This window comes from Malaclemys terrapin, chromosome 12, assembly GCF_027887155.1.
Source record: "Malaclemys terrapin pileata isolate rMalTer1 chromosome 12, rMalTer1.hap1, whole genome shotgun sequence".
Taxonomy (NCBI): domain Eukaryota; kingdom Metazoa; phylum Chordata; order Testudines; family Emydidae; genus Malaclemys; species Malaclemys terrapin.
In genome coordinates, this window is record NC_071516.1 from 33,287,133 (window position 1) to 33,304,280 (window position 17,148).

Below are 17,148 nucleotides of genomic sequence, written 5' to 3' on the forward strand. Positions count from 1 at the left end.
TGGAGCATTGGGATGCTTAGCCTATCTCCTGCACCTGTTTGGAATGCACTGTATATTCCCAATCGCCCTCCCAATTTTCTTGGAACAGATGCCTGGGTTCCTCCGGGAACGCTCAGTCATGGAATGAGGGAGCTGGCCAGCATTTCTTTCTGGAGGATTCCACAGACTGCTCTGGGCATTTAACAAGGACAGGCACAGCAGAGAGGCAGTTCAAGCAGGAGGGATGTGACTTCAGGGCTGAGATTTCCAAAGCTGCCTGGAGCATGGTTGTCCGGTTTCCTTTAATGTTACTGGTAGATTTCCCTGGGTGTCAATGAGAGCAGTTAGAGCAATGCTGAGTGCATTGGAAAACACTCCTCCGCATGGGAAGGTGTCATGGGCAGGGGAATACCCTTGGGTGCCAACTCTTCAGTAACGACCTTCACATCAATTACATTTCAGATCAGACTATGGCCCAGCCCCCCATTGCCCCAGGGCACAGTAGGTCGTGTGCCCCAGGGCATGGTGAGCAGTGGATGCTACTGAGTTGGAATGGCAGCATTTTACAGGTGTAAATGCCAGTGCTGGGCGCAGCCCAAAAGGGGATCAGGTCCAGCGTGAGTGAGGGCAGAAATCCAACAAAGGGAGTGTAAACACACAGTAGAAATAACAAGGTGAGATTCATTTTGGAAAAATACAAGACTGTACTTCTAGGGAGAAATAACACCAAATAAGCCCACAGCAGGTGGGAACAGGAACAGCTGCCGGAGAGCAATCAGCAAATTCCACTGTGCTTCCAGCGCACTGAGGTGCCCCAAGGGAATCTGGGCTGCCTGGATAAAGGTGTCTGTGACAGGATCCCTGGGGTGCAAGCTGGGACCGTGGGACCACTGTGCCCCCTTAACTGACTAATCTGGGTTGTCTCTCACAATGCCTTACTGGTCACTTGCAGCAAACCCCTCCAGTGCTATCATCACTCAGTACAACTGCATGTGGAGCCCCACACCCAGCTAGATTGCATGAATGCCCCCAGAGCCACTCACAAATCACAGAGAGAAAAGCACTAGCCAGATTCCCTCAGCTCCCAGCCTAGTCCTCAGGAATATACCATCTTGCACTGCTTGAGACCCTTTCTTGAGCAATGCAAATTATTAATTGGTTCACCACTTCATGAATGGAAAGTGGATATACACCAGCCTTTGTAAACCTCAGCACATTTACCAAACACTTCAGGCAAACTCACTGGTAAAGATAAACAATTAAACAAATTTATTGACTACATAAGATAGATTGTAAGTGATTATAAGTGATAGGCAAAAAGGCAGAGTGGTTACCAAAGGAAAATAAAATTTAAACACTCAGTCTCAACCTTAACTCTTATCACACTAGACAGTATTTAGATCAAGCAATGTTCTCACCCCCTCTGAATCTTACAGTTCTCAATATACAGGTTTGTCCCTTAAACCTGGGCCAGTCTCCGCTGTTGAAATCTTCTGTCTTCTGAGCATCCTTGTTGCTTGCAGCATAGGTGAGGGGAGGAGAAAAGACCGAGCATGGGCCCACTGTGTTCTGTTTTATACCCTTAGTCCCATGTGCTTGGAGAACACATGTCCAGGCATGTCTGGTGGGCCTTGCTGAGTCACCAGGCAAGGTTGAGCAATTCCCCTGGTGTGGCTTTGTGCAAGTGAGTCATTGTATTGTAGCTCCCTTGCTGGACAATGGCTGTTTGACACCTGCCTGGGCATTGGTTATCCCCCTGGTCATTGTCTTTGGGGAGCTAGTATCTGGGCGCTTCCCAAACCCACAGCATGTTTTAGTGACAACCGTGCAACACAATTCTCATAACTTCATATGCATTAATGATACACATATTTAGATGGAACAGTGGGTTTCAGCAGATCATAACCTTTCCCGTGATACCTTACATGGCCTGCTTTATATGCAATATCACAACTATATACAAATAATGAATATGGGGGTTACAGGGTGCTCCCCTGGGCTGTAGAGTGTTATAGTGTCAATCACAGACCAGGGAGGCGACTGCACTGGCACCTCTCGAGATCCCCTGGACATTGAAGTCCACAATGGCGGTCTCCTTCTAAGCTCTGCTCTAGCTCAACCACAAGTTCTGGGCTGGATCTGGAAATCCCTGGGTGGGTTCTCTGGCCTGTGTTTGCAGGAGGTCAGACTAGATGATGCTAATGGGCCCTCTGGCCTTAACATCTATGAATCTCTAAACACTGCATCCAGCTCTGGGCATTGCCCTGTCAGAAAGATATAGACGAAGGCCTGAGAGCAATGGAACCAGCCATGAAGTGAGAGGCTCTGCTTTGTAAGGAAAGAATAGAGAGCTCAATCTGCAGAACGTGGCTAAAGCAAGACTGTCTGGGGGGCACACACAACTAGGCGTGGGGTGGTCTAAGTGTGATCTGTGGGGCTAGAACCTTGGGAAATGGGAGGAAACTGAGAGAGAAGAGAGAGGCTGCATCTCAGGAAGTGCCCCCTGAGCTATATGAGGTGATGCAATCACCTCCCAGGGGGCAGGGCAGGAATCCCATGACTTGGATATTTAAAACGAGATGGGACAAAATGCTCCAAAACAAACCCTGGGGAACAATCCTGCCCTGGCCAGGATAGGCTGGAAGGGCCAGCAGGCGTCTCCATCGCTAGCTTCCAGCATTCTGTGACCCACCGTGCTTGCTGCTGGTGAAAGCGCCTGAATCCCACCTGTTCAGAGGGCAGCAGCAGGGGTTGATGTGCTCTTGTGCACCATGCTGGTGCTCTGCTCCCCCCTCAACTCCTGCCCTGCCCATCCCTCACCTCACAGCACCATGCCTTAGTGTAGCGCATTGCAATCCATATGGAGACATCTACAGAGTGCCCCCGAGGCAGGGCGGCATTGCTAACCCGACACATCAAAATCATGTGGCAAGCCCAGATATCATGAGATGATAACATTTGATAAGAACATAAGAGTGGCCACACTGGGTCAGACTAAAGGTCCATCAAGCCGAGTATCCTGGCTTCCGACAGTGGCCAATGCCAGGTGCCCCAGAGGGTAGGAACAGAACAGGTAATCATGAAGTGACCCATCCCTCTCGCCCATTCCCAGCTTCTGGCAAACAGAGGCTAGGGCCACCATCCCTGCCCATCCTGGCTGATAGCCATTGATGGACCTACCCTCCATGAATTTATCTAGTTCTTTCTTTGAATGCTGTTATTGTCTTGGCCTTCACAACATCCTCTGGCAAAGAGTTCCACAGACTGACTGTGTGTTGTGTGAAGAAATACTTCCTTTGGTTTGTTTTAAACCTACTGCCTATTAATTTCATTGGGTTCTTGTGTTATGAGAAGGAGTAAATAACACTTCCTTATTTACTTTCTCCATACCAATCATGATGATGTCCTTTGCCTTCTGATTTGTGGGCCTTTCGCTTACATGTGGGACATTGCTTCCAGTGGCCAGAAACTGACTTTTGAAGAATAGAAACCGTGATTCGCACATAATCACCTGACTGCAGCAGCTGCAGTTTAAGACAGCACCAAATATCTCGAGAGTTGGCAGTGCTTCTGGAGCATGATCTGGGGAGTGGTACAGGAGGGTGGGGGCCAGGCAAGAGGAAAGGAGGGGCAGAGGTAAGAAGGAACCAGCAGCAGGAGAGGAGGGGAAGCACCACCTCTCTGATGGCTGCCTGCCTTGGCAGCCTTGAGCCTATGCCTGCCTTGCCCAGGAGTGGAGCACGAGCGATCGGGATCAGGAGCACAGGGCCTGTGCATTCCCATGTGAATTCTAACTCTCTTCCCATGCCGGCACCACCCCAGGGCCCTTCGGAAAGATTTCATCATCTCCAAGTATGTCGAGAGGAAATACGCCAAGAGGAGCTCTAGGAGCCCAGCTGCCCAGCGCCAGGAGCTACAGGAAGCCATCAGGTGGAAGGACTTATTTGCATTGCTCCAAGCCTATGCCGAAAAGGTGGATTTAAGTGAGCTTGTTCTGGAGCCTGTGCAGGTGAGTGCTGCTGTGCTGGGTGCCCCAAGAGGCAGTGTAGATGGAAGGGAGCAGCCCAGGCAGGGACAGTGCAGACTGGGGCAGTGGGACCACGTCACTGACCGGGGGGGACAGGCATGGGGCACAGTGCTGAGGCAGTGCCCAGGCCTGCGATAAGGGACTGACCCACAGGCATGTGGTAAGGCACTCAACACCTCTGGTAGGGTCCAGGGTCAAAAAGGGGTCTGGGTTCTCTGTCTCCAGTGGCTGCTGCTACACAGCCCCAGTTTTTCTTACCTTAGGTCAGAGGTTTCAACTCTTTCTTCTTGCTCCTGCTGCTTTTGGCACCTGTGTTGGCTTTCCAGAGGCAGTGCCCCCATCTGGCCCTGTCAGGAAGCACAAGCTCTTGGTAGATGTGCAATTTCTTTGCCGTTTGTTTTTCTTCCTTTCCTGCCTCCTGCAGCAGCTATGATTGGCTGTTCTTCCCCAGGAGGTGGGGAAGTGGGAAGCAGCCATTCAGAGGGGGATTTCCTCCAGGCCAGCTAAAATGTGTTAAGGCTACAGCTTCTCCTATCATCATGAGACTGGCTCCAGCAGGGTCTAGAATGCCGTGACTGTGATAAATTTGGGAGAGTTGGCCACACTGGCTGTACTATTAGTGCATGAAAGCACTGTGCTTTGTTTCAGGTAAGGTTGCACTGAAGCTAGCATCCCTTGGAACACCCTTCTCCTCCTGAGAGTCTGGCTCCAAAACTGTGCAGAAGGGGTGGTAAGAGCAGAGGGCTGCTGGCTTTGAGGTGGTGAGAGCTTTGGAATGCAGAGGCAGAGCTAGGGTTGGGGTTGATTCTCTGGGGTGTGCGGTTGTGCTAGTGGGGAGGCGATGGCTCTGGGTTGAGCAGATGGAAAGTTCCATTGGATGGCTTCACTTTGTATTTCCGTCATCTTTAGATTTTCTGTAGAGCAATTTTAACTGATCCCCAGTGTAGTGTTTTGACATATGATTTTCCTGGTCTCTGGAGACTTGGATAGGGTCTCCAACCCAGTGACGATGCCTTAAGATGGGCAGGACCTTTGTCAGAGACCCAACGGGCTCAGAGCTCACTCTCAGCACTTTCAATAAGATCTTGGTATTCACCAAAGAGCTCTTTGAAAAGCTGTTCTACTGGCTCATACTCTGCTCCTGAATCGGCTCAGGAGTGTGACAGGCGTCCTGCCAAGGTGGATAAAAAGCAGTGGTTTACCAAAAAAATTAGACTTTTTAAATTTAAAATTGATTTTTTTTATTTTGTTGTTTAAATTATAATATTTTTTCTTTCCCAATGAAATCTGAATTTAATACAAAATTTAAGGCCTGAACTTATTATAATCTCTTCTTAAACATTGAAATAAAAAATAAATATGTTAATTCAATGAGCCACTGTTTTTCTATATCAAGAAAAAATCGGGGGACAAACATCGAACTTTGGAGGTCAAGCTTTATGAATATGGCACAATAGGTCATGTGCTGTGGTAAGGGCTTGATCTTGTGGTGGACCCGGGGCTGTGCTACTGGGTTTAAGAGACAGAGAAAGTCATCACAGGTGCTGGGACCCAGCCTGTGACTCCAGGAGACACCATCATATATCTCACCAGGATCATCCTCTGAACCCATCTGGGGGGGGGGTCTCATACTCCTGTTTTATAGCTTCTCCCTCCCTGAGTTCTGTTCGGCTCAGTTCTCAGATTATGAATATTTACGACTCCACCCACCATGGAAACTTACTAAGGGACAGTATTCATCTGAGTGCAGCCTCTTGGGTTGATTTCAACACCTGAGAAATGGAGGGGGGAAAACTGCCATGGCTTCAGCTCATTTAAAAAAAAACCTATCTGGGAAAATTTTCAAGAAATTCCTTTACCTCTGGGTAAAAAGGGAACAGGAGTCAAATGTAAACAGTGCAACAAGGAAACGCAAGGCCTGGTTGTCAAAAGGAAACAACATTAATAAAGGGCCACTCAGAAGGCAATAACTTTGAAGCTGATGTGGACTTGTCTGACCAATCTGAATCAGCTGGTTAGTAAACTTATTTTTGCACCATTCTTACAGACTGCCTGCCATGCTTTACTATGCTAGTAAATGATTACTTAGATTATTGTCATACATTTGTGTTTTGAGTGGATTTATTGCTTATGAATTTCAATATATTTGTGTTCAGAATATAATTGGTATGTTAGTTTGTTGTGGGAGTATTTATCAATTACATTTTTACTGTTACTGCTGGACTTCTGAAGTGATCTTTTATTGCTCAGTATAATCAAGCATCCTAGGTGAAGTTTACCTGTTTAAAAGTAAAGTTTTATTAGGCATTTATGAATTTTGGCGTTAAAAAATTTTCTAAGCAGTTTGGTATGTTACTAGAGGTAAAGGTTCAAAAAATTAGATAATTCTTACGATTTATTAATTATTTTCCCTACGAAAATGGGTTTAGAATAAATTATATCATTTCAACTGAGGCACAAACAGCTTCAGTAGGAGGAATCTTTCATTTACAATCCCATTTTTTTTAAAAAACAGTGCACTGAGTAATAGTGACTTTTTGACCCTTTTGTTTCAGGGTCCAGCTTAGACAGGCGGGGTTATAAATGTCCATCATTTGCAATATCTACAACTTGTAATCATTTGTAATCAGGACCAGCACATTCCAGCAAAGCTCCATAGATGAAATGGTTGCTCAGTTCATTTATGCAATAAATTTTTCCTTTTGTCTTGTTCAGAAGAAACATTGCATTGACATGATTCAGTCATTACAAGCAGGCTGTGCTCCACCTGGCAGAGCAGACATTGCAGGAAGGGTGCTGGATACAGTATATGAGAAGGAAATCGAACAGTGTGCAAAAACATTGTGATTAATTGCACAATTAAAAAGATTAATTGTGTGATTAATTGCACTGTGAAACAATAATAGAATACCATTTATTTAAATATTTTGGATGTTTTCTATATTTTCAAATATCTATATCTATATAGATATATATATCTTTATCATGAAATTGAACTTACAAATGTAGAATTATGTACAAAAAATAACTGCATTCAAAAATAAAATATAAAACTTTAGAGCCTGCAAGTCCACTCAGTCCTACTTCGTGTTCAGCCAGTCACTCAGACAAACAAGTTTGTTTACATTTGCAGGCGATAATGCTGCTCACTTCTTGTTTACAATGTCACCTGAAAGTGAGAACAGACGTTCGCATGGTACTGTTGTAGCCTGCTATAATATGAAATAGGTGGCAGAATGCGGGTAAAACAGAGCAGGAGACATACTATTCTCCCCCAAGGAGTTCAGTCAAAATTTCATTAATGCATTATTTTTTTTAACAAGTGTCATCAGCATGGAAGCATGTCCTCTGGAACGGTGGCTGAAGCATGAAGGGGCATACGAATCTTTAGCATATCTGACACGTAAATACCTTTCAATGTCGACTACAAAAGTGCCATGCAAACGCCTGTTCTCTTTTTCAGGTGACATTGTAAATAAGAAGCTGGCAGCATTATCTCCTGTAAATGTAAACACACTTGTTTGTCTTAGCGATTGGCTGAATAAGAAGTAGGACTGAGTGGATTTGTAGGCTCTCAAGTTTTACATTGTTTTGTTTTTGAGTGCAGTTATGTAAATTAAGTTGCACTTTCACAATAAAGAGAATGCATTATGGTACTTGTATGAGGTGAATTGAAAAATACTATTTATTTTGTTTATCATTTTTACAGTATTTGTAAAATATTGTACACTTTGTATTCTGTGTTGTAATTCAAATCAATATATTTGAAATGTAGAAAAACATCCAAAAATAGTTAATACATATTCAATTGGTTTAAAACTGCGATTAATTGCGATTAACTTTTTAAATCGTGATCAATTTTTTTCAGTTAATCGCATGCGTTAACTGTGATTAATCGATAGCCCTAGTAGAAATCCTTCTGAAATTAATTTTAAAAGATATTGTACAATAGGCAGTACATATTCAGAGTTTGTTCAAATCTTCCATAAGAATTGCAGGGCTAATCCAGAATAGACATGGAGACCTCAGTCTTGCAACTTCAACTTCCCCTGACCAAGTTTAAGCAGAACTGAGATGGTAAGGATCAGGCTCGAAAATTCCTTTATAGCCGAAGTGCAGCTGATAAGCCTCTTGGCAGCAAGTGGTCATAGGAGGCATTCCTTAGGTGAAGAATAGGTAATATACATTGTTGCTTTGAAATAATTCTCTATTTCCTAGGCATACAGCAATAACTAGTTGCATTGATTAGCATAAGGCAATTAACCATTCAGACAGTTCATAGGTAGTTTACTACAAACTTCAAAGAGAAATAAAGACAATTATATTATTAAACCACAAGTTTCATCTAAATATTAATATCCCCCTTTGATTGCTGAATCAATAGAATATAGTAATGAAACATTACAGACAGGAACCAATGTTTAGCATCTACAAGCTAATTAGATCACAGTGTTCAACTTCTAATAAGATATAGGTAAACATAAACAATTAGTATCTACTTCTGATTCTCTAACAATACAGGCCTACATTTCAAGACTTCTTGTCTATAGTTAATATAAAGGACCTCTAGTCCTCTATACTGTGGAAAGGGATCTGGGGGTCATAGTGGCCCACAAGCTAAATATGAGTCAACAGTGTAATGCTGTTGCATAAAAAGCAAACATCCTTCTGGGATGTATTAGCAGGAGTGTTGTAAGCAAGACACAAGAAGTAATTCTGCTGCTCTACTCCGCGTTGATTAGGCCTCAACTGGAGTATTGTGTCCAGTTCTGGGTGCCACATTTCAGAAAGGATATGGACAAATTGGAGAGAGTCCAGAGAAGAGCAACAAAAATTATTAAAGGTCTAGAAAACATGACCTATGAAGGAAGATTGAAAACATTGGGTTTGTTTAGTCTGGAAAAGAGAAGACTGAGAGGGGACATGATAACAGTTTTCAAGTATGTAAAAGGTTGTTACAAGAAGGAAGAAAAATTGTTCTTCTTAACTTCTGAGGATAGGACAAGAAGCCAAGGGCTTAAATTATAGCAAGGGAGGTTTAGCTTGGACATTAGGAAAAACTTCCTGTCAGGGTGGTTAAGCACTGGAATAAATTGCCTAGGGAGGTTGTAGAATCTCCATCACTGGAGATTTTTAAGAGCAGGTTAGACGAACACCTGTCAGGAATGGTCTAGATAATACTTAGTCCTGCCATGAGTGCAGGGGACTGAACTAGATGACCTCTTAAGGTCCCTTCCAGTTCTATGATTCTATTTAACATGGCTTTGCTAACTGTCTATAAGGAATGGCCCTATTTACCATTTCAATATTCTTCTAATAGTCCTTAAAGGTTGCTTTTACTTCAACCAGCCGGCTGGTTGCTTAACCCTCACTGGCTCAGTGTCACAATAGCTAAAATGAGAAGAAATCTAAAAGAAAATAATGAATCATAGAATCATAGAAAATTAGTGTTGGAAGAGATCTCAGGAGGTCATCTAGTCCAACCCCCTGCTCAAAACAGGACCAACTCCAACTAAATTATCCCAGGCAGGGCTTTGTCAAGCCGGGCCTTAAAAATCTCTAAGGATGGAGATTCCACCACCTCCCTAGGTAACCCATTCCAGTGCTTCACCACCCTCCTAGGGAAATAGTTTTTCCTAATATCCAACCTAGACCTCCCCCATTGCAACTTAAGACCATTTCTCCTTGTTCTGTCATGTGCCACCACTGAGAACAGCCGAGCTCCATCCTCTTTGGAACCCCCTTCAGGCAGTTGAAGGCTGCTATCAAATCCCCCCTCACTCTTCTCTTCTGCAGACTAAACAAGCCCAGTTCCCTCAGCCTCTCCTCATAAGTCATGTGCCCCAACCCCCTGATCATTTTTGTTCTCCTCTGCTGGACTCTCTCCAATTTCTCCACATCCTTTCTGTAGTGGGGAGCCCAAAACTGGATGCAATACTCCAGATGTGGCCTCACCAGTGCCGAATAGAGGGGAATAATCACTTCCCTCGACCTGCTGGCAATGCTCCTACTAATGCAGCTCAATATGCCATTAGCCTTCTTGGCAACGAGGACACACTGCTGACTCACATCCAGCTTCTCATCCACTGTAATCCCCAGGTCCTTTTCTACAGAACTGCCACTTAGCTAGTCGGTCCCTAGCCTGTAGCAGTGCATGGGATTCTTCCGTCCTAAGTGCAAGACTCTGCACTTGTCCTTGTTGAACCTCATCAGATTTTTTTTGGCCCAATCCTCCAATTTGTCTAGGTCACTCTGGACTCTATCACTACTCTCCAGCATATCTACCTCTCCCCCCAGCTTAGTGTCATCCGCGAACTTGCTGAGGGTGCAATCCATTCCATCATCCAGATCATTAATAAAGATGTTGAACAAAACCAGCCCCAGGACCAACCCCTGGGGCACTCCACTTGATACCGGCTGCCAACTAGACATCGAGCGGTTGATCACTACCCCTTGAGCCTGATGATCCAGTCAGCTTTCTATCCACCTTATAGTCCATTCATCCAATCCATACTTCTTTAACTTGCTGACAAGAATACTATGGGACACCATATCAAAAGCTTTGCTAAATTCAAGATATATCGCGTCCACCGCTTTCCCTATATCCACAGAGCCAGTTATCTCATCATAGAAGGCAATCAGGTTGGTCAGGCATGACTTGCCCTTGGTGAATCCATGTTGACTGTTCCTGATCACCTTCATCTCCTCCAAGTGCTTCAGAAGGGAATTTGAAACTTACAACATATGGATGCAGTGCTCATTTGATGCATCTTGTAGCACCGGCTTAAGAATAACTGCAGGAAAAAGGAAAATGTTGTTGGAATTTTGAAATACTTCTTTAGCAACCACTTTGCTTCAGCTTTACTAAAGAAAGCAGGAGAACATAAGAACAGCAATACTGGGTCAGGCCAAAGGTCCATCTAGCCCATTATCTTTTCTTCTCACAATAACCAGTGCCAGGTGGTTCAGAGGGAATGAACAGAACAGGTAATCGTCAAGTGATCCATCCCCTGTCACCCATTCCCAGAACAGGTAATCGTCAAGTGATCCATCCCCTGTCACCCATTCCCAGCTTCTGGCAAACAGTGGCTAGGAACACAATCCCTGCCCATCCTGGCTAATAGCCATTGATGTACCTATCCTCCATGAATTTATCTAGTTCTTTTTTGAACCCTGTTATAGTCTTAGCTTTCACAACATCTTCTGGCAAGGAGTTCCACAGGTTGTCTGTGTGTTGTGTGAAGAAATACTTTCTTTTGTTCGTTTTGTTTTGTTCGTTTTAAACTTGCTGCCTATTAATTTCATTTGGTGACCTCTAGTTCTTATGTTATGGGAAGGAGTAAATAATACTTCCTTATTTACTTTCTCCACACCAGTCATGATTTTATAGACCTCTATCATATCCTCCCTTAGTCGTCTCTTTAACAAAATGGAAAGTCCCAATCTTATTAATTTCTCCTCACATGGAAGCTGTTCCATACTCCTAATCATTTTTGTTGCCTTTTTCTGAACCTTTTCCAATTCCAATATGGCTTTTTTCAGATGGGGTGACCACATCTGCATGCGGTATTCAAGATGTGGACATACCATGGATTTATATAGAGGCAATATGATATTTTCTGTCTTATTATCTATCCCTTTCTTAATGATTCTGTTCACTTTTTTGACTGCCACTGCACATTGAGGAGATGTTTTCAGAGAACTATCCACAATGACTCCAAGATCTCTTTCTTGAGTGGTAACAGCTAAGTTAGACCCCATCATTTTGTATGTATAGTTAGGATTATGTTTTCCAATGTGCATTACTTTGCATTTATCAACATTGAATTTCATCTGCCCTTTTGTTGCCCAGTCACCCAGTTTTGTGGGATCCGTTTGTAGCTCTTTGCAGTCTGCTTTGGACTTAACTATATTGAGCAGTTTTGTATCATCTGCAAATTTTGCCACCTCATTGTTTACCACTTTTTCCAGATCATGTATGAACATGTTGAACGGCACTGGTCCCCAGGGGGACAACCAAACTAATTCTCCCCCAAGATATACAATGGAATTTAGGGCTGCTGGTGGTGCGCTGACCCGGGGAACCCCTGGGCTGCCGGCGGCGGCTCAGACTCCCTCTCCCTCCCAGCGCAGCGGCCGCTGTAAAAAAAAAAAAAAAAATTGGGGTGCTGCTTTTTGGCACCCCCAAATCTTGGCGCCCTAGGCAACCTCCTGGTTGGCCTAAATGGTAGCACCGGCCCTGGTCCCAGGCCCTCATGACTGGGGTAGGAATTCATCCATCTGTGGACTCCGCTAGATGTCCAGTCCCAACCACTGAGTTTTCAAAGTCTTTACCCTCCCCTGGCTTCCTCAAGGCAGAGTTTGGAAGTGAGGGGCCTTGTGCTCTCTGTAACAAAGGTGGTTGGTAGGAGAGCCCAGACCTTCCCACTCCACTGGGCTCTGGCCCAGGACCCTGTAAGAGGCAACAATGTCCAGCACCCGGGAGTGCCTTAAGACTGCGTCCCTGGGCCACTTCCTACCACCCTTGCTCCCACCCAAGTCTCCCGGTGTGACACAAAGCAGTAAAGAAAAGGAGAGTAACTGACCGGAAGCCCCTCTGAGCGCAGCAGACAGGCTCTGTCTTCCAGGGACAGGGTTCTGCAGCACCCTTCTCCAGGTGCTCTCTCCCTGCCCTATCAGGCCCCTTCTGAGCTGTCTGGCTCCCTTTCAAGCTCCACCTCCAGCTGGCGCATGCTCTGTAGGTGCGGCTGGATGGGGTCACCTGGGCCCAGAGCTGCTCTTTAATCATCTCAGTCCCAGTGTGGGTTTTATACATCCCATCACAGAGCTATTTATTAAGAGCTGGCCTAGTCTGATGACAATTTGTGAAGAAAATCATGACAAAACAGATGAAACTATCACAGCCAAAGTAGCCACCATTGGACTAAAGAGAAACATAAAAGATATGCTGGATATACTGAAACCAGTTTCCATGGCCTTGGACAAACCACAGAAAGATTGCTGTTGCATTGCTGATGCTCTTAACATTTGGAAAGAACTTCAAGAGACATTAAAGAAAGAAATGTAGACAGTAAAGAAATAGATGGATCAAGCACTTACTCCACCTCACTTTCTTGCTAATATCCTCAACCCAAAGTACCAGGGTAGATGTCTAACTGCTGAAGAAGATGCTGCTATGATATGGGCATTTAATAATCATCCCTTAATCATATCAACCATAATGAATTTCAGGCCTGGAGGTGAACCATTCACACAGGACATGTTTGCTGATGATGTTTTAAAGAAAGTCATACCACTGAACTGGTGGCAGTCAGTAACTAAGCACCTGGAACCAGAGTTTGTTGAAATGCTAAACCAGCTTTTGACAGCAGTAGCGTCTTCTGCAGGGACAGAAAGAATATTTTCTTCATTTGGACTAATTCATTCCAAGTTAGGAAATCAATTGAGAGTTGAAAAAGCAGAAAAACTTGTTTCTCTTCCAATCTATGAATAAGAACGAGAAGGGAAGGACAACCTAAGTCACTTAGGAGACTGTTGTCTCATTTTCAGGAGACTTCGGTGAGTAGGGACGTAAGCTCCAGTCACTTTCAGGTATATTTGAAATTTTTTCCAGACTGACCTGAAATAATCAGTTTCATTCACTGACTACAGTGAATCCCTCTGTCCTTGTAATAAATTATTTGTGGTAAATATGAAACCCATTTTGGTAAGAGAAGTTATGTATCCAAAATACACCTCTACCCCAATATAACGCGACCCGATATAACACAAATTTGGATATAATGCGGTAAAGCAGCACTCCGGGGGGGTGGGGCTGCGCGCTCCAGCGGATCAAAGCAAGTTCAGTATAACGCGGTTTCACCTATAACACAGTAAGATTTTTTTGGCTCCCGAGGACAGCGTTATATCGGGGTAGAGGTGTATTTAAGATTGTTTTGTTTAATAAAAATAAATTATATATGGTGTGTTTAATTAAGTTCCTGTTACCATCCTAATGTAGTGTGATATAAGTCGTGAGCAAAAAGTTAATTATCTAGTAAATAAGCAATATATCATTCACCATTTTCTAACATACTAAAATGTACAGTTAATAAGAATGTGAAAATATTAAGCTATATAATTGATTAAATAAGTGTATGTAGGCATAATATACCCTCCAAGGCAGCAAAAAGATGTACCAAATCTAGTGTAAAAGCTCTATTTAGTTGTAAATCAACGTGTTTTAATAAAAAGAACAGGAGTACTTGTGGCACCTTAGAGACTAACAAATTTATTAGAGCATAAGCTTTCGTGGGGGGCTACAGCCCACTTCTTCGGATGCATAGAGTGGAACACACAGACAGAAGATATTTATACATACAGAGAACATGAAAAGGTGGAAGTACACATACCAATTGTAAGAGGCCAATCAATTGAGATGAGCTATCAGTGGCAGCAGAAGAAAAAACTTTGAAGTGATAATTGAGATGACCCATAGAAGGTGTGAGGAGAAGTTAACATGGGGGGAAAAAAATTCAATTAGTGCAGTGGTTCCCAAACTTTAACAGCCTGCGAACCCCTTTCACTAAATTGTGAAATCTTGTGAACCCCCTCCTAAAAATGAATAGTTTCAGGAATTTAAGATTAAATTTCCTCAGTGTGATGGATGCCCCAACCGCCGGGCCCTGCTCTTCCTGGGGCTCGAGCTGGGGTTTGGGCTGCTGGCTCCCCCGCTGATGGGGGTGGGGCTCAGGCTGCCAGCCCCAACTGCCCATAGTTATATTAACCAATGAGAATGCACCTTTCTTTAGAAAATAATAAATACAAATGGAAAAGTTGATTAAAATTGATGATTTAAATTGAGGTTTTCCCACTTGATGATTTAAATCACCTTGATTTATATCAACCCACCCTGCATCCAGGTCATGGTCAAAGCAGCTGCTACTGTGTCGAAGATCTTGCTCTTTGTAAAACTGTCCAGCTGTCTCGGTATCTCAGTTTCAGCGAGATCCTGATCTCAGCAAAGCATCCATTCCTTTGTCCGTGATCTTCTCTAGCCCAACACCAATGTACCAACAAGCACTGCCCACTCCCCATACACCGTGGTCGCCCCAATTTCAGACACAGGGAAGGTTCCTGGGGGCATCTGACAAAAGGCAGTATTGTAATCCTTTCTCACACTTTTCAGAAAGACTTCCCCACACTGCATCAGAGAACGGAGGTGGCCAATTTAAAACATGCTTTCCATAAGCTAAGCACAGTGCATACAGATTTAATTATGGTAAATAACACTAATACATTCTCTATTTTTTGTTAATTAGCAAACTAGTCACATCTGAAGAGTGACGCCACACTTTCCCTACATGCATTTCTGTGTGCCATAGTTTTTAAGCTAGAGAGGCTTGAACAATCATAAAACTCATTCTTTTTGAGTTAGAACTTTTAAAGGCCAATTTTTAACTGATTAAAACTCAGAAATTAACAGATTTATTGAAATCCTCAGAAAGTTCACACATTACTCAGATTATGGGCTGAACAGTTGGGACAGATACATTAGGTTTTCAAACCAAAGTCTGAAAGATAATACGTGCTTCAAGTGAGATAATAGAACACAACCGTAACTCAGAAGTCACTGCCACTGCTCTATAAATAGTATGGTTACCTCAGGAAAGGGATACCTGTAGAGAGAAATGAGAGAAGGAACTCAGCCTAACAAAACAATGAAATGAGTGACTTCGACAGGGCAAACGGCACATCAGTTGCTTCTTGGAACAGCTAGCTGTAGAGCACACAAGCTGAGAGGCAGTTCTCAACTTCCTAAGTAAGGCCTGGTCTACACTGCACAGCTAGCTGTCTTACGTCGACCTAATTATGTCAGTGTCTGCACGACAGCCTTGTCCCACCGACATAAAATGAATAACTGAAATAATAACTACTTCCACGAGAGGTGCAGGGCTTATGTCGGTGTAGTTAGGGCGACAGTGTTTGTGTAGACACGGCCTTACTTACAACGGCTGGTAGCGCTCTTAGCTGAGAAATTGACAAGAAAGCCAGGCAGCTGGAACCCATTTGCTCCCTGCTCCCCTGGAGAGCTGGGTGGCTGGACCCCGCTCCCAGCTGGGAGTTAGGGCAAAAAGCCTGGGCAGCTGGACCCCACTCCCGGCAGGGAACGGGGAGGCGAGAAGCCCCAGGTGGCTTGTCCCGTGCCCGCCCGCGGGGAGGCCGGGAGCCTGTGGGGCAGCTGGGCTTCCGGCAGGGAGCCACCAGCAGAAATGAGACCAGGCTCTCCGTTCCACACGCTGCCCCTCAGTGGAAGTGCTCCTGAGGAGAATGTGCACCACTGACCCAAGGAGGTAGCGTGGACTAATTACTGCGGTGGCTGTAAGTCGACCTAATATAGGTCAACTTAAGCTTTTAGTGTAGACAGGCCCTTACACAGGAGTTAAATCAAGAAGTAAGAGTAGCTGAGCCACGATGGGTGTGTCTACTGTGCAATTAAAAACCCGCCGCTGGCCTGTGTCAGTTGACTCGGGCTCATTTCGCTCGGGCTAAGGGGCTGGTCAGTTGCAGTGTAGATGTTCGCGCTCACCCTGGAGTCCAGGCACTAGGACCCTGCGAGGTGGGAAGGGCCCAGACTTCAGGCTGCTGCCCAAACCCAGAAGTCTACACTGCAATTAACCAGCCCTGCCAGCCCAAGTCAGCTGGCACAGGCCAGCTGCAGGTATCTAATTGCAGTGTGGACACACCCTTAGTGGCAGGCTGCCAGGAGGAGGAAAGATTCCAGTAATGAGCACGGTGACACTAAACTTCAAGAAAAGGAGGAAACAAGTAAAAAACCCTAAAGTAAGAAATGAGGCAATTAAAACCCTTGAATTCAGCATGGAGACTGTTTAAGTAACCCTAACAGTGCCCAGAACATATGTACCCTCAATGGGAAAGGGAAGCAGAAAGACAGGAAGTAAACCTGCCTGGCTAAATGGCAGGTTCAAGGGCTATATAAACTAAACAGGTATCCTTCCAAAACTGGAAAGCCAACACTAGTGAAGCCTGTAAAAGAACATGTAGACTATGTCAGGCAATATGGCTGAAGGAAATCACGAGGCATAAGAGGGAATCCAAAGAGCAAATAGCTAACGGCATAAAAAAATCGCAAGACATGTTTG

General features: G+C 44.4%; 1 protein-coding gene across 2 annotated transcripts in view; it reads left to right on the forward strand.

Moving 5' to 3' along the window:
* Positions 1-17,148, forward strand: part of LOC128845908 (arf-GAP with SH3 domain, ANK repeat and PH domain-containing protein 2-like) — a 103,043-nt gene that overhangs the window by 63,925 nt on the left and 21,970 nt on the right. For both annotated transcript variants that reach the window (XM_054044974.1, XM_054044975.1), the window contains exon 17: positions 3,802-3,988. In XM_054044974.1, coding sequence (XP_053900949.1) covers positions 3,802-3,988 — 187 coding nt within the window. The remainder of the gene's footprint in view (positions 1-3,801; positions 3,989-17,148) is intronic.